This window comes from Rhinatrema bivittatum, chromosome 6, assembly GCF_901001135.1.
Source record: "Rhinatrema bivittatum chromosome 6, aRhiBiv1.1, whole genome shotgun sequence".
Classification (NCBI taxonomy): domain Eukaryota; kingdom Metazoa; phylum Chordata; class Amphibia; order Gymnophiona; family Rhinatrematidae; genus Rhinatrema; species Rhinatrema bivittatum.
The window spans coordinates 127672413-127696355 of record NC_042620.1 but is presented as its reverse complement, the minus strand read 5'-3'; the positions used below and the strand labels follow the sequence as shown (position 1 = coordinate 127696355).

Sequence of the window (23943 nt, the reverse complement as noted above, 5' to 3'; positions counted from 1 at the left end):
AAAAAATGACATATACTCACATTTTGTAAAATAGTTTCCTCCATGTATAAATTGGGGTTATTAATTGTTATATGTTATACAATTTTTTTGTGCCTAAAATATATACGCATAGGTTTATAAAACAGGTAAAGAAATTAAATTAAAAAAATAAATAGATAAATAAAATTAATGGTTTCTTGCATTAGAAATATTTGTGCATACTGAAGCATATGCATGTACTTTCAGATCTAAACTATGTGGTATTTTATAAACTTTTAGCTCCCATTTGCCCTGCACAGTTTATACAACTCTAGGATAAATCACTGCAGTCATATGCACAAATGCAGTACCATGAACAGGTTAGAAAGTTAAGGTCCCTGGTTGCATCTGATAGAAAAGGATGGAGCACATAAGTCAGGTGTGGATTTGGATTCATTAGGATATGGATCATCTAATATTACATTTTTTTGACTTGGTTAGGGGAAGGATGATTTTAGAAAAGAATTGGACTTTGCTAAATCGTCATAAGGAAAATTGGCAATGATGTCTAGATTGATGGAACTGGAATAAAAGATCTGCTAGTGGACTAAATATTGATTGACTTATAATGTACCACACAGCAGTATAACTGCTTCAAATTCTAACTAGTGTAGTAAGCAATTTGGTAATGAAGATTTCATTCTGAATCAGTTCTATTTTATTCAGTTAAAGTCAAATTTTCTGCATATGAAACATCTGAGAATATAATTCTGCATTTTGACTGCTTAGGGTTGAATTTTCAAAGAAGTTACGAATGTAAAATTAACATATACATGGGCAAGTACTCATGCTCATGCTATTTTATAAATATCAAAAGTACACATGTATTTTCAGTTTCATGCACACATTTGCCTGCGCAAAAAAGGGGTGATCTAGGGGCATTCTGGGGCAGAGGCAAGAGGTATGTGCATAAGTTGCATTTTATAAGAGATTTATGTGAATATATTAGGCAACTTATTTGTGCAATTTTACACTAGCTAATTATGTAGTGCAATTGATATCAGACTTGTCTGTTGTCTGCTGTTGGTTGGATGGGAGGTCTGGATGACCTGGGGGGCGTTCAGGCTGAAGAACTAGGAGGGTCTTGATGACCTGGAGAAGGACTAGGTGAACTGCTGAAAATATCAGCAAACTGGTAATTTCAATTAGGCAGCCATATTTTTAAATATATCTACTTCCATTTAGAAATCAGTTTTACATGAGCAAGTTATATTTTATTTGCATGTAAAATATACTCATGTATATTTATAAAATAGGTAGGAATTGTACATGTTTTCAATGCCTTGCAGGTATTCGTGCATAACCAAACATATGTGTGTATTTTAAAATCTGCACATACTTGATATATGCAGGTGATAAAATCCTGTAGCAGATCTCCATGCGGCCATTTATGGGGCTATGCAGAGGTCTTTGAAAGTTATCCTGTTAGGGAATGTGAAGGGGTATATAGGAGAAAACACCAGAACATCTTAAATGGCTGGCTCCAGAGATCTGGCCTGGTCCACCTTAAACCTTAAATAGCAGGGAATCCTTGGCCTCGAAAGGAGTATAACTAGCCAGGCCCAGGAGGGAAGAGGAGACCCTGGGAATAGAAGGAACCTAGGGAAGGCCCAGATTGTGAAGCTATAAACTATATTGCTGTTTTTCTTGTTCAACAACATTCATACTTTTACCCACAGAGACAGACTGGTTGATCAATGCTCAAAGCCCCAGGTTATGTGGGTAAAATATGTTTTTACTTGCAGAAAGGGTTTGAAATATTACCCTCTTATTGATCATTGTAGCAGGCAGTAAACTCTAACACTGGATATCTGACTGCAAATGGAGAGGGGTTTTTAAAACCAATGGGGAGGGCATCTAATGGAAGTAAGGGCAGTTATTATGGCATGACAAACTAGCAAGGGAACTACTGCTTTTAAAAATGTAATTTAAAAAAAAACATTTTTTTTTAAACTTTTTAAATTGCATATTTTTTTATATTTGTTCAAACAACTGCTTTACCTGCAAACTCCAGTGACTGTTATCTAAAATAATAGCCATTAGAGTGTGTGCTGCTAACATAATCCAGTACCATGAAAAACCTGTTTGTTTCCTGTTTCAAGTCACAGCATGTGCAGCATTTTGACCACTCTTTACTATAGATCTTGCAGCAGATTACCTAGTAGAAACATTCCATTTTCCTATTTGTACACCAGATGAAGAGTCTCGAATTAAATATTTCTCTAAATTCATCAATCTAAATGTCATAGGGTGTGGGTAGTTGCTTGAAATACTAATTCCCCTCCCCCCAGAAATCATGGTACATAGCCAGAGTCTAATTTTACATTTTGTTTTCAACTTAGAGTTATTTTTTGTTGGCTGTTCCATCATCCCTAGACTAGCATGCTTAAGATGAACAGCTGTTAAAACTTCAACAAACACATCCGATGTGCATACAGCATATGGGGGCTTAGTTGCCTGTATTCCCATGCTCACCTACTATACATAGGTCTCAGTAATGCCAGGGAGATAGTTAGGTTATTGAGCAACCATCAGGCTCTGAACAGCCAGGGATGGTACATACCTGGCAGCAGAGTGGCAGAGACCTTCAATATAGTCCTCAACCTCATTTATGTTTTACCACAAATGCATTTTAGAATGCTTTGCATTCCATTTAATTTGCCAACCCATGCATTCAAATGTCTTTCAAACTGATTTACACCTGGAGCTGGAAATAATTTAGATTCTCTGGTGGTGGTGTTCTTTTTATAATTTTATAAGGTTTCAATATTCCTTGCATAACTCAGCCCTTCCTTACTTGGATAGAGATGATTTAAATCGGCTTGCAAAATTCATCCAAATAATAAAAAGAAGATATATAAGTATATGGTTGGATCAAGCTATAACATAAATAGAATTACTAACCTTTTAACTGCAAAGCATTTATATGTTTTTGAGAGCTTTTTATTTTTTAGACAACACAGAAATGTTGGTGACTGGATAACCTCAGCTTTGAATCAGGGCTTCTTTGATGTTGTTGAGACCATTTGGAAATGATGTGGTACTGATGCAATCCTTTGATATCCTGCTCTGCTTTTTTGAGTTAAGATCAAGGGTAACATCTGAGCCAGAAGCCATAAGATGTTACCCTTCTTGGCATTTTGATGGAGACTGAGAGCCTGCACAGTATAGGGGGGGTTAATGCCCTGTGATTTGAGCCCACTGGGAATAGAAACCTTTTAGATCTTGGCCAAAGAGGGAGGAATAAACCTCCCATTAAAAAAAAAAAAGATCTTTGATTATCTGACACGGAAAGGAGGATGTTTATAAAATGGTGATAAACCAAGGCCCTGGTGACAGAAAAAAATATATATCCAAAATGAGGAGCAGATCGGTGACACATTTTATGATACCTAAAGAAACAATGCAGCTCCATAGTATAAAGGAACATGCTTCCCCTTTAATAGACAGTAGACACAAGATATTCTTAGTCATTACGTATGGACCTTCTTGTGGTCCCCATGACTCATTATGGCATTGTTTATGCTTTCGCTCATCTACACCCACTTACAAATGTGTGCCCTGGCTCTTATGTACATGCGAAGCCATTCAGGGGAATCGCTGGAAGGTAAAATGTCATCTAGAGGTTAATTCATCTCTTTCCAGTGACTATTTAATTCTTGGCCCAAATGTTGACAGCAGAAGTGCCAACTTTTGCATTAGATAAAGAATTTATGTCCTAAATTGGATAAAAAGGGCTGTGTTCGTTAGCTGGTAATTATTTTCAAGTCATTTCCAATTTCAGCCGAGCTTCTTTTCATCATAAAATAACAAGCTGTAGCTCTTACTCTACCAGTCTGCTCCTGCTGGGGGGCTCCACCGATTACCTCAGTGCTACTAGGACTCAGATAGTGACCAGCTCCAACAGAATATCCTAGAAAATTAATCGGCATTGAGTGAGTAAGAATGTGATTTCCTGGCCCTTAGCAATTCTTTACTGATAGAGGAGCTCAATGTTTTTTTGAAATAAGAAAGAAATGTTGAAAAGTCAAACTTGTTTTGATGTGTATAAACAAATACTCAGGTAAGTGTAGCACTTCCTTTGGAAAACGCACCAACAACCATAGAGTCTCTGATTATCTGCTAGGAATATTCCTTAATAAATACTATAAAAACCTTAGGGCCGGATTTTAAAAGGGATACGCACATAAGGTTTGCGCGTAACCCTTTTAAAAACCCCTGCACATGCTGAGCCTGTTTTTCATAGGCTCAGCGGCGCGCGCAAGCCCCAGGATATGTGTAAGTCCCGGGGCTTGCAAAAAGGGGTGGTCGGGGGTGTGGCCAGGGGGCATGGTTTTGGATCAGGGGCATGTTCAGGGGCTTGTGGGCGGTCTGGGGGCATGGCCGAGTGCCCCGACACAGCGGCCTGTGTCGGGGCCTGCCTTGCTGCTGCGCGTGAGTTACTACTGCCCGGAGGCAGTAGTAACTTTTCAGATAAAGGTAGGGAGGGGTCTAGATAGGGCCAGGGGGGGGGTTAGGTAGGGGAAGGGAGGGGAAGGTGCGGGGGGGGGGGGGGTGTGGAACGGGCAGCGCATGCAAGGCTCGGCGCGTGCAAGTTGCATGTGCACCCCCTTGCGTGCGCTGACCCCGGATTTTTGTTCACGCCTGATGCACGAACAAAAGTACGCGTGCGCGCTGTGTTTTAAAATGTGCCCCAGGCGCGAACAAAAGTACGCCGATTTTATAAGATACGCGCATAGCTGCGAGTATCTTATAAAATCCGGGGTCGGCGCGTGCAAGGGGGTGCACATTTGTGCAACTTGCGCGCGCCGAGCCCTGCACACGCTGCCCGTTCCGTCCGAGGCCACTCCGAAATCGGAGCGGCCTCAGAGGGAACTTTCCTTCCGCCTCCTCCCACCTTCCCCTCCCTTCCCCTACCTAACCCATCCCTCCTGCCCTATCTAAACCCTCCCCACCTTTATTGCACAAGTTACGTCTGCTTGAAGCAGGCGTAACTTTGCGCGTGCTGGGCCGGCTGCCGTGCGCCATGTTCCGGTCCGGGGGCTGGTCCGGAGGCTGCGGCCACACCCCCGGGCTGAAGCCATGCCTGCGGCACTGCCCCCAGATGACGCACCGACCACGCCCCCTGGCATGCCCCGATGAGGCGCCAACCACATCACGCCCCCAACACGCCCTCTGATGACGCGCCGGCCGCCGCACGCCCCCCGACACGCCCACCCCAAGAAAGCCCCAGGACTTACGCGCGTCCCGGGGCTTTGCACGCGCCGAAAGCCTATGCAATATAGGCTCGAGGCACGCAGGGGCGTTTTAAAAGGGTTACGCGCATACCTTATGCGCGTAACCCTTTTAAAATCCGGCCCTTAATATCTCTGTTATGATTATAAAGTAATCTCATTTCTTCCTTGTTGTTGAGCTTTCTTCAAAAAGGACTTTTCCCCCATTCTGTGCCTAAGGAAAAAATCTTTATTGAATAAGGACTGTGGTTTGAGTCTTAGTTGATGACTTTAGGTTGCAAACCTCATTTAAAAAATTGCTAGTAAAGCTATAAAGCTAGCAACATTATTATTTATGCTTGATTCCTCTTTGTTTTTGTTAATCTAAAACCCCAGTGGTTTGAAGTTTACATGGGGCTTGAAGGGTGACTATAAAGTCATGGTTCATATGCATGTTAAGCCTTAGCTTACATATGAAAGCACTGATTTAAGCAATAGTTTTGCTTAAAAGTGGAAAACCAGAGAATGTGCAAAATGAACTGCATGTTAGTTATGCTTTGAAACAATTCGTAAACATTTTGTTAGACATATTATTTCATAAAACAGTTGTAAAAAACTAAGAAAGTGCTAAAAAAAAACCCCCACCATTCAGCAAAAGCTCTGCTGTGAAACCACATCCTGTTCCTTGTCCTCTTAACTGTATTGTATGCCTAGAACAGCTTTCTTGAGTTTACGCAACCTACATCCTGACCAAAAACTTACCTATCAGAGGTTTTTATAAAATCTTAAACCATGGCTCTTCCTCATCACAGTCTTTTGGATTTTAACAATGTTTATAGTAATTTCCAAGACCTATTTTCTTGTTGTCTTATCTATGAGTCATAACTCTTATTGTAAGCTCTATGCAGTAGGAGCTGTCTTTTATGGATTTGTACAGCATTCTGTACATCGAGTTTGACTAAAGAAATGATAAGGAGTACTAGTGATAGTAGAAGCAAGTCTTGGAAAGCCAGGGAAACCCAGCCTAACAGTTCCTTGCTTTCCAATGCAATTCTCAGTTTGATAATTGTCTCTGAATTTCATTTCCTCTAGCAGGAAACTTTAATGTATTATCCTTTTGATGTTCTCCATCCCTCTCAATCACTTTTGACAAGTAAGTCAAATTACAAATACAGGTACAGTTGGAGGCAAAGGACCACATTAAAGAGTATCTGATACCAAGTAATAAAAAGACAGAAATCTCTGAATTAATATTGTTAAAGAAAACATTTAAAATTTAATCAAGATTCCTGTTTTTAAACTGAATGTTGACTTTTGGATTTTTAAAATATGAATCCTAAATAATGGACAACATTAATAAGAACCATTCACCAAGAATCTGCAATTTTAGAAAGATCTGATAGATAGTTCTTTACAATGGGGTTTCACACTATAGTTCCAAATCGTCAACCCTGAGGATTTTTTCACACTGCTCATAGCACTAGGAATATGTATCCTCCAGGACCGCAAACAGGCCTGTTGTACAGGATGCCCACAATAAGTATTCATGATATATATTTGTATATATCTAATTTCCGAAAACGGATTCATTTGCATCATTTGGTTACCCTGAAAACCAGATTGGGTTTGTGGCTCTTAAGGATGGGAATGACCTACCTCTGAACCAGAGTGATCTGCACACTACCAAAGCATCAGAAGAAAATGGTTCCCAAACTTATTTACAATGAGGTACTACCTGCATCTTAGCACATTCCAAAACAAAAGATGTAGCACAGAAAAACTCAGGCAATCAATTGTTGATATTCAAGCCAGTGTATAGATTGAGTCCTCCTCACTAAGGTGTCTGTTCTTTGGCTTTAAGCCAGCAATAAAACACCTATATATATGTACTCAAAACTCCTGCATTTTGCAAACCATATTGGACTTAAGACATTTTGGGTATCAATTATTACATTTTTTCAGGTAAGTCATAAAACATGAAAAACTTCTTAATCAATCTGTAGCTTTTTTTACAAATAGGATGCTTCTTGTCTTAAAGTTCTTAAACTCTGTATTCAATTTTATGTTTTAATTAGTGATTATATTTTAAGTTCATATAAAACATCTCAATTAATACAGTGCATGAAATCACAGGACAGTGAATACCCCTCTTATCCAATCAGATCATATACTCTGATGCTGGCGCTTCTGATGTATCAAACTTTCTTGAAAGTAATGGGTCTCTTGGGAAGCAACTGACATTATTAAATTATACCTTAAATCAGAACTAACATTTTCTCTCAGAATTAATGTTTTCATTTAGCCTGCAGATGTTAGTGAAAAAAGTTTTGTGTTAAAAATAATAATAGAATCATAGCTCCATGATCCAGTCCCAGGCAATGAAAGAAAACCTCACATTGTTATTATGGAAGATAACATGGTTTGTTTTTCTCCTTTGGTTTCTATACATTCAAACCAAAGTCAGATAAAGTCAAGCAACAGAATTTTTTGAAAGTAGAACCTGGGGTTTTATGGATCAATGTTATTCTTATTTAAAAGCTTAAAATATAATTTTACAACTGTATTATAGGAAGAAGACAAAAATATGTTGAAACGCTGATGAGAAACTATGACATTACAACTTTAAAGCTAATTCAGTACAGATCCAAGCTAGAAATGGGCTACACATTTCATTACAAACTTTCGGGCCGATGCAGTAAAGTGCGCTCAGGCTGAGCGCACTGTTAGCCCCGTTTGGACGTACGTTTTCAACGTGCTATTTTTACCCCTTATACAGTAAGGGGTAATAGCACGTGGACAACACGTGGCCAACCCCCCCCCCCCAAAAAAAAAACTAATAGGGCCCTCAACATGCAAATGCATGTTGAGGGCCCTATTAGTTATTCCCGCGCGATACAGAAAGTAATGCCTGCCAAAGGCAGGAGTTAATTTCGGCCGGCACTGGGAAAATGTACAGAAAAGCAGAAAAAACTGCTTTTCTGTATACCCTCTGACTTAATATCATATATCATAGTGATATTAAGTTGGAGGCCCCCAAAAAAAAAATAAATTTTAAATTAAAAAAAAAAAGTAAAGTCTGCCCACGGCCCGCAGGTTGGAAAATGGATGCTCAATTTTGCCAGCGTCCATTTTCCGAACCCGTGGCTGTCAGCGGGTTCGAGAACCAATGCTGGTAAAATTGAGCGTCGGCTGTCAAACCCGCTGAAGCCGCCACTTCTGTCAAAAAGGAGATGCTAGGGACGCGCTAGTGTCCCTTGCGCCTCCTTTTACCGTGGGCCCTCATTTGCATATTTTTTCTTTCTGAATCGCGTGCCCAGGAGAGTGGCCTGGGCGCGCACTGGGAGAGCTGGAGCTCGCCAGCTCTCCTGCGGGTTTTTCTGTATCGGCCCATTTGTAATCTGAGCATTTTCCAGCAGGGGGGATTTATTGGAACTCAAGTGCAGACTGCATGAAAAAAATTCTGGAAATCAAGAAAAAACCCCAGCAAAATCCTGAAGCATATCAGGAATTTTACCACTTTTTTCCTGATTATCAAGGTTCTTCTTAGAGTAATCTAAAATAAAGATTAAAAAACCCCACACCCATGGGAAAATCCAAGGAGTGCTGGTAAAGTTTCTGATTACAATCATGGTCCTCGCAAACATATGCGTGATGCACAAAAACAGTAATGCACCTTACCAAGATAGCTTCCAAACTTTACTGAATTATTAACATCTTCATAAGTCTTGTAGGTGTTTTCAGTAGTATTGTACACAAAGACAGAACCTGTCCAATAATATGATCCTGGAGCTCCCATTATAATTAAGTTCTGAAAAATAAAGAAAAATCGTATTTATTTACTATATTATTAAAAAAGTAAACAGCATTGGATCCATATTAAGACACTATTATTATAAGTGTGAATCTGCTGTATGCCATAGAAACTACAAAAAACTTAACAATTGCACCCAAAAACCATCCAATACAAAATTCAACTGGAAAGAATGAATAAATAAAAATAAGCCCTCTGATTTGCTAGACTAAAAATAATGTCTTACATTGCCACTTTATTAGTTAAATACTACTTTGCATTAATTTGAAAGAAATTGGTAATTTGAAACAAATCAGGACATTTTCATTGCATATTGCTGAAAACAAAACCAATGGACAGTGCCCCTGAAAATAATTAAACATTTTTATTCATTCATTTTTGGATTCCATGCAAGTCTGTGGGGCAAGGAAAACTGCAGGGTTTTTTTTCCTACTCAAGACAAGCCAGTGAAGGCACTGAGGCTGGACTGATTAGAGCCCGAGTGGAAAGGGACAAGGAAGGAGCAGGAACAACTGAGGTCAAACACTTGTTTAAAGAGTCTCTCCTAGATGATATCTGCATAGACTAACATTGGGGCTGATGCAATACAGTGCACTCAGCTGAGTAGTCGGATGCGGGTTAAATAGGCGCTAATCCACCCCCTAATGAAATAGGGGGATTAGCACCTATTTAACACGCATCCGATGCGGAGTGAATGAGATAGTGCTTATAACAAGCAAATGCATGTGAATGAGGCTATTACTCATTCACTCTGAATGAAAAAAAATAAATGTGCATCTCAGATGCACATTTATCGCTCAGCTATTAATGCAGGATTAGAAACTGTTTGAATGACAGTAGAGCGAGGGTAGTGGTAAATGAAATCTATCCTGTGGAAAGAAGTGTGATAAGTGGAGTACCTCAGAGATTGATCCTAGAGCCAGTTTTACTCAATATCTGTTGGTGATATTGCAGAGGAGTTAGAGATGACACTAAGATCTGCAACAAAGAGGGCACCTCTGAAGGAATAGATAGAATGAACAGTAGGTAATTTAAGAAAGCTTGATGAGTGTCTAATATTTGGCAGTTAAGATTTAATGTCCAACAGTGTGGAGTCATGCTCTTGGGGTGCAGAAATCAATGGGAGTGGTATGGGGTAGGTAGTGAGGAGCTGATATGCATCAACCAGGAGAAGGCTGTTGATGTGATAGTGTTGGATAATCTCAAGGTAGTGAAACAATGTAATAAAGGGCTGGCTGGAGCCAGGAGAATGCCTGGATGTACAAGGAGGGGCATAACCAGTAGAAGAAAGGAGGTAATAATGCCTCTTTACAGCTCATTGGTGAAGCCTCAACTGGAGTACTGTGTTCAGTTCTGGAGGCCATATCTCAGAAAGGATACAGAAAAGCTTGGGCGGTCCAGAAAAGGACAACCAAAATAGTGCTGATTTTATACGGTAAGACTGAAGGAACTTAATATATATACCCTACAAAAGATGTGAGGTTGGGGACAAGGAGAATATGATACAAGCATTTAAATACCTGAACAGTGTTGTTAATGCACAGGAAGCCAAGCTTTTCAATGAATAGGAAGCTGTAGAACTAGGGGTCACAAAATGAAACTCCAAGCAGTAGATGCAGGAAAAATGTCAGGAGGTATTTTTTTTCACAGAGAGTGTTGTAGATACCTGAAATGCCCTTCCAGTGGAGATAATGATAACTAGAACAGTGATAAAGCTCAAGAAAGTATGGAATAAACACAGAAGATCCCTGGTGACGAGAATGATAATGAGGAAACTGTGCAACCTTCACTGAGTGATGATTGCTCCATCAGATCCCAAATCATTTCTTTTTTATAAAATAGTAATAATTCCCAGGTTTGATGTTGGCCTATATTGTCCTTGGTCAGATTACATTTCTGGCCTGGTGGCAGGAGTCAATATATTTTGCTGCTATAGCTCTCATCTCTCCTATTTCCTAAAGCATGCTTCTTGTCAGCCTTCAGCACCTTATAAAATTATTAACAGTTTGTTCATTAATCATTTCAGAGATAGGAGAGTCCTATCATAGTGAACCCATTGTGAAGTAATCATTTACACTGCTGTTTGCAATAATACTAGGAACTGTTTGGTTACAGGAAAGGAGATGTTGTCTCTTTAAGGCCTACCTCTGTATGAAAACTAGATATCCCCGCTTGACAGGAGCCATGGCTTTCTCCAAACTTCCGCATATGATCTGAAACCAAAACCAAAACCAAACATTATAACAGGTGAAAGGCTTAGAGGAACTACTCAATGCTCCCAAATATGTTGGCAAAAGCAAGAGTACTAGGAACTTTAGCTTCAGTGGAGAAATAGGGAATTTAGAAGAAAAACTGGACATGACTTATAACACTCACCAAATAGTATTTATTATGATATTATGTTACAGTATTTTTGATGGACTAAAAAAGCAGCAAGGAAGGTTGCCGTGAGAGCAACAGTACACAATAAGCAACCAAATGTCCGATCTTGTTAAAATTTATTATATAGAACCAATTTATGCAAATGAGCCCGATTCCAGCAGAGTTTCGCCCTTGTTCAATAGGGCTGCATCAGGGGTATTTGCATGTATAAGTGCTATGTCTTCATCAAGGTGTAGTATATATGAAATATGGGCAATGCAAAATTCACCCAGTCTATGCAGTGCAGAGCGCATCAATTCCGCCCGAAGTGAACTCAGGATCTCAACTTTGTGAACAAATGCGGCAAATGTGACATGTGCAGTTCTACCATAGAAGGAAATGAATGGCAGCATCCCACCACGCTGAAGAAATATACAAAAAATGCCCACACAACTTGTGAATCAGCACAAGTAATATACCTAATTCAGTGCCCTTGCCCACCTCTCTATGTGGGACGGACGAAAAGACAGATCAAAGTCAGGTTACGGGAACACAGGAGCCGTGTTAACACTGCCAACATTGAAGCTCCCATTGTTAAACATTGTCTCCAATTTTCCCACACATTTGATCAACTCCAATGGACAATATTGGAGCAAGTTGCAGTAAGTGAAAGAGGGGCAGATATCAGCGGTCATCTCAACTATCGCGAGCAATGGTGGATTTTCACTCTCGCAACCGAAGCTCCTGCCGGTCTTAATGACAGCGTCGAATGGTCATCGCTTCTCTAGTTTCTCATTGGGACACGTATTTCTCCTCTGTGCCTCTATTGGTCTGCTGGGAATTCAATGATCCTTTTAAATAAAGCTCGGTTTACTAATGGTGAATCCTGCTTTCAGTAAAGCTGAGATCATGCTATAGCGTAATGCTATGAGACAGACTTTATAAATGTATGGCTTTAGTGTTTGGTGATTTACTGTTGGGATTGTACCATTGAACAAGTCAGATATAACTCTGTTTGATTTTCATCATAGACACCACCTATGATGAAAATCATAGGTGGTGTCTATGATGAAGCCTACGAAACACGGATCGTGTCGGGTCAGGCCGGTGTTGTTAAAAAGCTGTCACCACCTACGCTACGCAAAACGATAAGTGTCTTGTCTCTTAAAATAACAAAATATATAAAAATGAAAAAATGCAAATTATAGAATGTGAATACCAATGATTAAAAATAAGGTTAATTTAGTCAAACAGTCCTCAAATATACTGGCAAACGGTATTTGTGCAAGTTTGACACATTTGTTGTGAGCATTCTCCGATAAACATTGAGAAGCTCAATTGATATATGAGGTATCACATTCTTGTTAAAATATTTAAAAAATTCTGTCTCAGCTTGCATTTATAATGTTGTATGAAATATAGGAATGTTTAACTGGCATCCCAGCATCTTTAGAAGCTCTGAGCTCCAATATGATTCCTCAGGGGCAGGGTTGTAAGTCTTGGCTTCAGACATGTTGTAAATCCTTTCTGGGTTGTTCGGTTTTCATTTAACAGAACCACTTGGTGGCTTGAAGGCAGAGCTCCAGCCTTCCACTTCAAAGTCAGCCTGATAGGTTTTTACCTGACACTCCCCTCTTCAGGCACTCACCCCCAAATCTTAGTTCTCTCCCAGCATTCACTCCTTCTCTAACTCTCATATCCACCTCAGTACTTGTCCCTCTCCTCTCTTGCTTCCTTCCCAGTCTTCATCCTCTTATTTCTCACCTCATCCTCATCCTGCCTTCCTCATCTCCTTCTCAGCATTCATCCTTTCTGAACTCCTCTCCTGTGTTTAATCCCTCTACCATTCACCCTCCTCTTCTCAATTCTTATAGAAACATAGAAACATAGAAATGACGGCAGAAGAAGACCAAATGGCCCATTCAGTCTGCCCAGCAAGCAATGCACTTTTTTTTTAAATTTCTCTCATACTTCTGTTACTCTTCGCTCTTAGTAACCTTTTGGTTCTATTTCCCTTCCACCCACACCATTAATGTAGGAAGCAGTGTTGGAACTGTATCCAAGTGAATATCTACCATAGCTAGGGGTAGTAACCGCCGCAATAAGCAAGCTACACCCATGCCTTTGTTTACCCAGACTATGTAACTCAGTCCTTGATGGTTATTGTCTGTATATAGATCCACCTTTCTACGTTCCCCCTGCCGTTGAAGCAGAGAGCTATGCTGGATGTGTGTTGAAAGTGAAGTATCAGACTTTCTCCTCTGCCATTGAAGCAAAGAGCTATGTTGGATATGCATTGAAAGTGAAGTATCAGACTTTCTCCCCTGCCATTGAAGCAGAGAGCTATGTTGGATATGCGTGAAGTATCAGACTTTCTCCCCTGCTGTTGATGCAGAGAGCTATGTTGGATATGCGTTGAAAGTGAAGTATCAGACTTTCTCCCCTGCCGTTGAAGCAGAAAGCTATGTTGGATTTGCGTGAAGTATCAGACTTTCTCCCCTGCCATTGAAGCAAAGAGCTATGCTGGATATGCATTGAAAGCAAAGTATCTGGCTTTAGTTTGGGATAGTAACCGCCGTAACAAGCAAGCTACTCCCCACTATTTGTGAATGCAAATCCTTTTTTTCCACACTTCCTCTTGCCATTGAAGCTTAGAGCAATATTGGAGTCGCATTAACCGTGTGTATGTTTATTGAATAAGGGTATAATCTCCAGGCAGTAGCCATCACTCCCGTGAGACGCCCACTCTTCATTCATGTCCTCTGGACTTGATGGATCCACAGTATTTATCCCACGCCCCTTTGAAGTCCTTCACAGTTCTGGTCTTCACCACTTCCACCGGAAGGGCATTCCAGGCATCCACCACCCTCTCCATGAAGAAATACTTCCTGACATTGGTTCTGAATCTTCCTCCCTGGAGCTTCAACTTGTGACCCCTGGTTCTGCTGATTTTTTTCCGACGGAAAAGGTTTGTTGTTGTCTTTGGATCATTAAAACCTTTCTAGTATCTGAAAGTTTGAATCATATCACCCCTGCTCCTCCTTTCTTCCAGGGTGTACATATTTAGATTCTTCAATCTCTCCTCATAAGCCATTCGATGAAGAACCTCCACCTTTCTGGTCGCCCTTCTCTGGACCGCTTCCATCTTGTCTCTGTCTCTTTGGAGATACGGTCTCCAGAACTGAGCACAGTACTCCAGGTGAGGCCTCACCAAGGACCTGTACAAGGGGATAATCAGTAATCACTTCCCTTTTCTTACTCGATATTCCTCTCTCAATGCAGCCCAGCATTCTTCTGGCTTTTGCTATCGCCTTGTCACATTGTTTCGCCGACTTCACATCATTAAACACCATCACCCAAGGTCTCTCTCCTGCTCCGTGCACATTAGCCTCCCTCCCACCCCATCGAATACAGTTCATTCGGATTTCCTCTCCCCAAATGTATGACTTTGCATTACTTGGCATTGAATCTCAGCTGCCATATCTTTGACCACTTTTCCAGCTTCCTTAAATCCCGTCTCATTCTCTCCACTCCTTCCGGCGTGTCCACTCTATTGCAGATCTTAGTGTCGTCCACAAAAAGACAAATTTTACCTTCTATCCCATCCGCAATGTCGCTCACAAAGATATTGAACAGGATCGGTCCCAACACCGATCCTTGCGGTACACCACTTAAAACCGCTCTCTCTTCAGAGAAGGTTCCATTTACCATCACACATTGTCTTCTGTCCATCAACCAGTTTGCAATCCAGGCCACCACCTTGGCACTCATTCCTAAGCTTCTCATTTTATTCACCAGTCTCCTGTGCGGAACCGTATCAAAAGCTTTGCTGAAATCCAAGTAGATGACATCAAGCACTCTTCCTTGATCCAATTCCTTGGTTACCCAGTCAAAAAAGTAAATCAGATTTGTCTGACAGGATCTTCCCCTGGTGAATCCATGCTGCCTCTGGTCCAGCAATTTTCCCGACTGTAGATAGTTCACTATTCTCTCTTTCAACAGTAACTCCATTACTTTTCCCACCACCGAAGTGAGGCTAACCGGTCTATAGTTACCAGCCTCTTCTCTGTTCCCACTCTTGTGAAGTGGGACCACCACCGCTCTTCTCCAATCACTCAGCACCACTCCTGTTTCTAGGGATCTATTGAACAGGTCACACAGTGGACCCGCCAGCACATCTCTGAGTTCCCTCAGAATCCTGGGATGAATCTCATCAGGCCCCATGGCTTTGTCCACTTTCAGATTCTTCAGCTCTTCCCATACCTTTTCTACTGTAAATGGAGTTTCATCTACTCCACTCCCCTCCAGTTTCTTGTTAAGTAGAGATGGTCCTTCTCCAGGGTCTTCTTTAGTGAACACAGAACTGAAGTATTCGTTTAATATTTCTGCCATTTCCTCGTCTTTCTCCACACATTGATCCTTTCCACCTTTCAATTTCACTATACCACTTTGAACTTTTCTCTTTTCACTGATGTATCTGAAAAATTTGTTGTCACCATTCTTTATCTCCTTGGCAATCCTCTCTTCTGCTTGACTTTTTGCCATCTTGATTAATTTCTTCGTCTCCCTCAGTTCTACCAAATATTCTTCTTTGTGCTCCTCCCTTCAGGATCTTTTATATTTCTTGAATGCTGTTCTTTTAGCCTTTATTTTATCAGCCACCTCCTTTGAGAACCAGATAGGTTTCATTTTTCTTTTTCTTTTCTTTACTTTTCTTTACTTTTCTAACATATAGATTAGTTGCCTTGGTAATTGCTCCTTTTAGATTGGTCCACTGCTGATCCACATCTCTCTCACATCTTCCTCAGGACTCACCCCTTTCTCAGTTCTCCCCCAGTATGCATTTCTCTCAACTCTCTCCCAACCACATTCAATGCTCCACTCTTGTCTCCTTCTCAAGCAATCACTCTTCCTTTCACCACCCTCTCAATTATTCACTCTTGCTCTCTCCTTCCTCCAACATTCACTCCTCCCTTACCACCACCACAGCACTCACATCCACTAACCCCCAAAAACTGCAAGTTTAGATTATACTTCACTACTGTACTTTTCCCATTTAATGTTCTAGTTGGATTTACTGTTTACTTACAAAATACTAGTAAAAGGGTTCATTACTGTTTTATTCTGGTGTGATGATTTTATTTATTTATTTATTTATTTATTTATTTATTTCAGAGCTTTTATATACCAAGGTTTAGCAATTAGCCTTCACCTTGGTTTACAATAGAACAATTTGTTACATAGAACAGTACATGGAACATAGAATGGTATAGGTTATATCAAACTGTTAGGAGATTATCTTAGAACTAATCTTAAATGCTTGAACAAGGTCGTGTCAAATTTAATTAATTAAAACTTTAACAGCAGTAAGGAACTGAGAAACGAGTTAGTAAGAACAGGACTGTATGGCAAAGAGATATGCAAGAAGTTAAAGTGGGAGGACGGAGGGGGAAAGAAAGGGGGGTGGGATAGGGAGGGGAGGGGAAAAGAAGAAAGGACAGTGGGAGCGGGGAGAAGTGAAGAGTGGAGGGGGGAGAGCATTATGAACTCTTAGTGCGCTCATCTTGCATGGGTGTTGTTGATGGTGGGGTTATGAAGTTTAGCCTACGCCATCTCTGAATGTTTTGCTGAATAACCAGGTTTTCAGTTCTTTTTTAAAGGATTTGCTGTCAATTATTGAGCTTAGGTATTGTGGTAGGGAGTTCCATATGTTTGGTCCTGCAATTGAGAATGCTCTGTTTCTCGTACACGTGAGCTTAGCCGATGGAAGTGATGGTATGTCCAGGAGTAGTTTGCTGGTAGTTCTGGTGTATCGCTGAGGTTTGTGTTGATGGATCATGTTGTTGAGTGTGGTGTTTTCCGTTTTGTGTAAGGCGTTGTGCACTAAAGTAAGGGTGCACAACGCCTTTTATATGGTCTGCGATGCCACAAGCTGTGTGGGAAGAGCACAGAATTGTGGTATCGGGGTGACCTGGACCCTGTCTCATTCCCCATTCAAGCTACGAACCCAAAGATAAATCATATTAGTAAATATAATTTCTCATGTTGTACTCCCTACCCCAAGCATAGGGCTAATTCATAGCATGGACCAAGAGGGGGCCACAGATGTCTGAATGACAAACCGAGTGAATCCTGGAGAGGATCCATAAGTTCTTGGAATCTGGAATTAAATTTATTTTTTGCCTTTAAGGTGAAATATTGTAGACTATGCAATTGGATAACTTGACCAATGACATTGAGCTGGATCTTGGACTATGACTAGTGTATATGATTCTGCTGAAGTATTTAAACCTCTGAATATTATTCCTGTAGGAAAAGAACCTGTATCTTATTTCTATTTATTTATTTAAAATATTTTTGTTTGCTTATATCAGACCAAGCCGTGCTAGGCAAATTACAATTTGTATCTTATATGTAAAAGCCATCAAGTAGAAAGCCAGAACATGTGTATCTCTCTGTTAAAAGCCTAGCTAAATAAAGCTCTGCATGGAACTGTTGAACCAGGGGAGTGGTGAGGATATGATCTGGGGGTGACCTATGAAGCAGCAGGGAAAGATGGCTAATGATAGGTGAGGAAAGAGAGAAAATGGAGTGTGAATATGTAAGGGGATGGTGAGGGCAACTGAAAGGAAGGGAAAAGTGAAACATTTGGGTGAGGAAGATCGTGAATGTCAGGTAGACTAGCTTGAGGATGCCATACCAAGAGGGGCCACAAGATGTCAGTATGATGATTCAATCAGAGTCACAATATGTCAATACAACATAATAACCAGGGGATGCAACACGAGCAGTGGCCATAAGATATCAGTATTATAGGCAAAAAAGCTGGGGAAAAGCTGCTGATGTGGCTGGCTCTGGCTGGGAAAGGAGCCACTGCCCTGAAGAGGCATAGATGGGAGAGAGGTTGTGACATTTTACACAGAGTCTTCTTATAGAGGGACTCCTAGACTTTTATCCAATGTGATCTCATTTTAAGAACATAAGCACAAAAGAAATTGCCATGCTGGGTCAGACCAAGAGTCCATCAAGCCCAGTATCCTGTTTCCAACAGAGGCCAAACCAGGCCACAAGAACCTGGCAATTATCCAAACACTAAGAAGATCCCATGCTACTGATGCAATTAATAGCAGTGGCTATTCCCTAAGTAAACTTGATTAATAGCCGTTAATGGATTTCTCCTCCAAGAACGTATCCAAACCTTTTTTGAACTCAGCTACACTAACTGTACTAACCACATCCTCTGGCACAAATTCCAGAGCTTTATTGTACATTGAGTGAAAAAGAATTTTCTCCGATTATTTTTAAATGTGCTACTTGCTAACTTCATGGAATGCCCCTTAGTCCTATTATTCGAAAGTGTAAATAACTGAGTCACATCTACTCGTTTAAGACATCTCATGAACTTAAAGACCTCTATCATATCCACCCTCAGCCGTCTCTTCTCCAAGCTGAACAGCCCCAACCTCTTCGCTTTTCCTCATAGGGGAGCTGTTTCATCCCCTTTATCATTTTGGTTGCCCTTCTCTGTACCTTCTCCATCGCAACTATATCTTTTTTGAGATGCAGCAACCAGAATTGTACACAGTATTCAAGGTGCGGTCTCACCATGGAGTGGTATAGAGGCATTATGACATTTTCCGTTTTATTAACCATTCCCTTCCTAATAATTCCTAACATTCTGTTTGCTTTTTTGACTGCTGCAGCACACTGAGCCGACGATTTTAAAGTATTATCCACTATGATGCCTAGATCTTTTTCCTGGGTGGTAGCTCCTAATATGGAACCTAACATCGTGTAAGTTCTGCATGGGTTATTTTTCCCTATATGCAACACCTTGCACTTGTCCACATTAAATTTCATCTGCCATTTAGATGCCCAGTCTTCCAGTCTTGCAAGGTCCACCTGTAATGTATCACAGTCTGCTTGTGATTTAACTACTCTGAATAATTTTGTATCATCCACAAATTTGATAACCTCACTCATTGCATTCCTTTCCAGATCATTTATATATATATTGAAAAGCACCGGTCCAAGTACAGATCCCTGAGGCACTCCACTATTTACCTTTTTCCACTGAGAAAACTGACCATTTAATCCTACTTTCCTTTTCCTGTCTTTTAACCAGTTTGTAATCCACAAAAGGACATCACCTCCTATCCCATGACTTTTTAGTTTTCGTAGAAGCCTCTCATGAGGGACTTTGTCAAACGCCTTCTGAAAATCCAAATACACTACATCTACCGGTTCACCTTTATCCACATGTTATTAACCCCTTCAAAAAAATGAAGCAGATTTGTTAGGCAAGACTTCCCTTGGGTAAATCCATGTTGACTGTGTTCCATTAAACCAGGTCTTTCTATATGCTCTACGATTTTGATCTTGAGAATAGTTTCCATTATTTTTCCTGGCACTGAAGTCAGGCTCACTGGTCTATAGTTAACCGGATCGTCCCTGGAGCCTTTTTTAAATATTGGGGTTACATTGGCCACCCTCCAGTCTTCAGGTACAATGGATGATTTTAATGATAGGTTACAAATTTTAACTAATAGATCAGCACTTGAAAATTCACATGACCCTCAGACAGCAACCAAAACAAATTATCAGGGGGACATTTCTACTCCAACAACTTTCTCAACCTCCATCTCCTCTAAAGGGCTTCCAATCTTAAACTCCTCCCCTTTCTTCTTGTATTCCCTAGCTCCTCTCAACCATACAGCTCTTTTTGTATCCCTCCAGCTGATCCTCTCTCACCCCAAGCCCTTCTTATAACCTCCAATTGATTTTCTGTCATCCACTCCATTTTACCCCATCTCTTCCCTCACACCTTCACTATTCCCTCCTCATTCATCTCCCATCCCCTGTGCTTCACTTTCCACTTCTTCCTCTTCAATCCTTATTACATCCTCCGGTCAATTTTCTACCATTCTCCATGTCTTAACCTCCACAACCAATCCTCTCCCCACCCCCACCATTCTCCACCTGATCCATTTTCTGAAGCTCCCCTGCCAGCTGATCTAACTCTCAAATCCCTCCTGCATCTGATCCCACCCTTCAAACAGCTTATTCTCCAAACATCTCCCTAGCTAGTGGCAACATTTTCCTTTGGGCCCCAGGCTAATGGTGGATGGTAACTGGTGGGAATGGAGGACTGCTGATGACAAGGGCATTATTTGAATAAGCTCAGTTGGGGATGAGAAGAGAAGAGTAGTGGTAATCTCCACAGGCCCTTGCACAATCAACCTCCCCCCATGGCTGGTACCAAATCTAAGAGTGATCTCTGCAGCATTAGTAATGAAAGTCAGCGTGGGGCTTGTGAGTCAATGCAAGCTCACAGGCCCTGTGGTGGCCCCAATCTTTCTTCATGCAGGGCTTCCTTTTAACACAGAAACTCATATGAGGGCAGGACTACTGCAAGGCCTGTGAGTGTAAGTTGGCTCATACTCATAGTCCCCATTTTGGCTTCCTCTACTAATGCTGCTGATACGTAAAGAATGCTGGTATTTGGGGCACTTTTGACCCCAGCCAAAGGTTTTGTGACCCCATTTGTGGTCCCGACCCACAGATTGGGAAGCCCTGATCTAGTATTTAGCAAGTACTTTTTTTGTTTCTTCAGAAGACTGGTAAGGGGTGCTCAGCATACTTTTTTGTTTCCTCATCACATCCCCAATCGCCCAACAGTCAACAATGATTTGTCTGAAGATGTCTTCTGAAGAAGTGATCTCTGTGATCTGAAAAGCTCATGTAGAAACATCATGTTATGGATAATTCTTATACAGTCTGCAAGGAATTCAGTGTTCTTCAGCATTTATTTATTTATTATTTTTATATACCGACATTCAATCTCAATTGAGATATCACACTGGTTTACATTCAGGTACTGTAAGTATTTTCTTTATCCCCAGAGGGCTTACAGTCTAAGTTTGTACCTGAGGCAATGGAGGGTAAAGTGACTTGCCCAAGGTCACAAGGAGCAACAGCAGGACTTGAACCCTGCTCTCCTGGTTAATAGTCCACTGCTCTAACCACTAGGCTATTCCTCCTCCCTGCATCAATAAAGCTCCATCTTTTGTGAAAATGGTATCCAAATCTTCCTATACAATGGGGCTCTTATAGTTTTCAAAATTGTACAATTAAAAGAGAACAAGGTACTGCACCAACTAGCCTGTTGTTTACTAGTAAATTATCTGCCAAGAAAAGTGTGTCTTACCTCTATAGCAAGGACATATCCTCTGACTCACTTCCGTCCTAAAATCAGGAGGTATTCCATAACAGACTCCATATGGAAACTTGTGCTCTTTTTTCATGTAAAATATATTTTTCCACCTGTGTCCACAAGCCTGTATTTTAAAAAAAGGAAAATACAGAAAATATTTTTTTAAATACTTGAAGGCACACGGATACATTTAAATACTTGAAGGCACACGGATACATTTCAACTTAGCTGACTCAAAAGTGGGTTAAACTGAAATGCACCTTCTTCTCAGTTGCAGATATATAGCTGTGCCTACTCAAAAGAGGAAGATAACATTTTTATAATGAGATATTTTTCTCCATACTTGGGGGCTTTCTTCTGAGTGGGTGCCAAGCACCTAACATCCAACCCACTGCTAAACGTATGAAAAAGTTCTACTGGGGTTATGCAATTCTCTAATAGACTCAACAAAATAGAAGAGAGAGCAAAGGATACTTGGTGCGCTCCATGTCCCTAACTCAGGGAAAATAACGTTTTGCTAAAATAGTCCTTTTTTTTCTTTTCCTTTTAAGTATGTGTAGTATTATATGATAATTTTAGTACTGAATGTGGGGAAAAGGAAGGGTGTGTTAGAAGACAGACCACTGGACTTCTCAGAATGTCCCTTTAATACAATTAAATTACCAGAATTGATCCATCTGCTTTTGGCTGCCGGGACAAGCTGACACCCATCCACTGGTTATCTCTTTCTTCTATGCAGGTTTTTCCACAGTAGTCTCCAACGGGACTCCCTGACAAACAGCAAACAGATTTATAGGGCTCTTGTATATGCTATTATCAAATTTGTTATATGATAAGTGGATTTCAATATTATTTTGAAGTAGTTTATATACTTTGGCTGTTGTAAAGACACATACCCCACTGATAAAATCACTCAGATGGAAAGAGAGCAAGTGAATACTACACTGAAGACGCAACATATCAGTAGGGTGAAATTCACCAAAGGAACACGTTCTATACAGTTTCCTCGCCTCCAAAATCATTTTTTAAATGACTACTTTCAAGTTGTGCTCTGAAATGCATCTCCATAAAACCTTTAAGATATAGTTTTCAAAAACATTCAAGTTTACATTTTTCTGGATTCTGAGAGATTCTTGGTAGAAAACAAAAACAAAACAAAACCAAAAAACCTGTATTGACAGGATTTTTCAGATACACACCGACTGTCTTGCTTTCATCGAGGTGACAATTGCCTACCTCTCTGTAGTGGATTTAGGTACACATCACTCAGAATTTCAGGGGTATTTGGAACATCTTTCCGATGTAAGAACTGAATCATAATTCTCCTTGTCTACAGAAGGAGACTGCAGATCCCCGAGCTCAATCAATGCAATAGATGTGAATATGACAAATATTCTGCTAAGGGTTTATGATCTTAGTGGTCAGTTTTTGAAACTGTTCGTATAGGGAGCAAGTCCCTGGGTGCTTTTTACCTGCCAGCTCTGCATCCGTTTTCAAAGAGAATGTATACAGCTACTTTCACTTTCACATGGTGGTTTGCTCCTGTGGGCCCCAACACCTTTTTGTGCCTCTTCCACATATAAGTGCAAAGTTCAAAACAGAATCTAGGTGTGTTATTTTATTCCCCTGACCTAGGCATGTCACCAGGAATGCTCCCCCTCCCCCCACCAAGTACAGTGAAAGTAAACACGGTGCAGAACAACTTTTAACCATATTGAGTGAGGGCAATCTTCAGACTGCTGATTTACACAGGCACAATGATATGTACTCAAACGGCTTAAAAAATTGTCTTCCCCATGACTTTATTACCACATGCAAATTAATCTATTATTAGGGAGGACTGAAAAATTCCTTCCTAATCAATTTTCTTGTTTGCTATAACGGCCATTTTACAGTAATGTATTTATCATACAATTACTAATCTATGGCCCATTTGTTTTTTTTATTGGTATAATGTAATTGTATAGCTAGGGTACAATAATAAATCTAATAGTAAATAAAAAAAGCATCAGCACATAAATGAATAAATACAAACAGACCACTGTAATTGTATAAATTATTAAAATACCAGCTGAAACCATCATAAAGGACTGTTATTTAGTATTAGATGGTGGTAGAAAATTGTGTCTGACACATTGCTCTATGCCAGTGATCTATCCAACAGTTTCAATTCGTGAGGCATGCAGTAATCTGCAGCATGAAATAATTTCAGGTTACTGGAATTGGGATGAACCACACTGTCTTATAATTTATTTGTTTGTTTTATTAAACATTTCTATATACCACTTATAATAGGAAAAGCATGCTAAGCAGTGTACATGTAAACA

General features: G+C 40.4%; 1 protein-coding gene across 1 annotated transcript in view; it reads right to left on the bottom strand.

Annotated features, from left to right (window-relative positions):
- The window catches only part of ITGA4 (integrin subunit alpha 4), a 171454-nt gene that overhangs the window by 118436 nt on the left and 29075 nt on the right, over nt 1–23943 (bottom strand). The window contains exons 3-7 of the mRNA XM_029605917.1: nt 22280–22386; nt 21611–21740; nt 11188–11255; nt 8910–9039; nt 3846–3931 (exon numbers count right to left, since the gene is read on the bottom strand). Of these exons, the coding sequence (XP_029461777.1) occupies nt 3846–3931; nt 8910–9039; nt 11188–11255; nt 21611–21740; nt 22280–22386 (521 nt within the window). The remainder of the gene's footprint in view (nt 1–3845; nt 3932–8909; nt 9040–11187; nt 11256–21610; nt 21741–22279; nt 22387–23943) is intronic.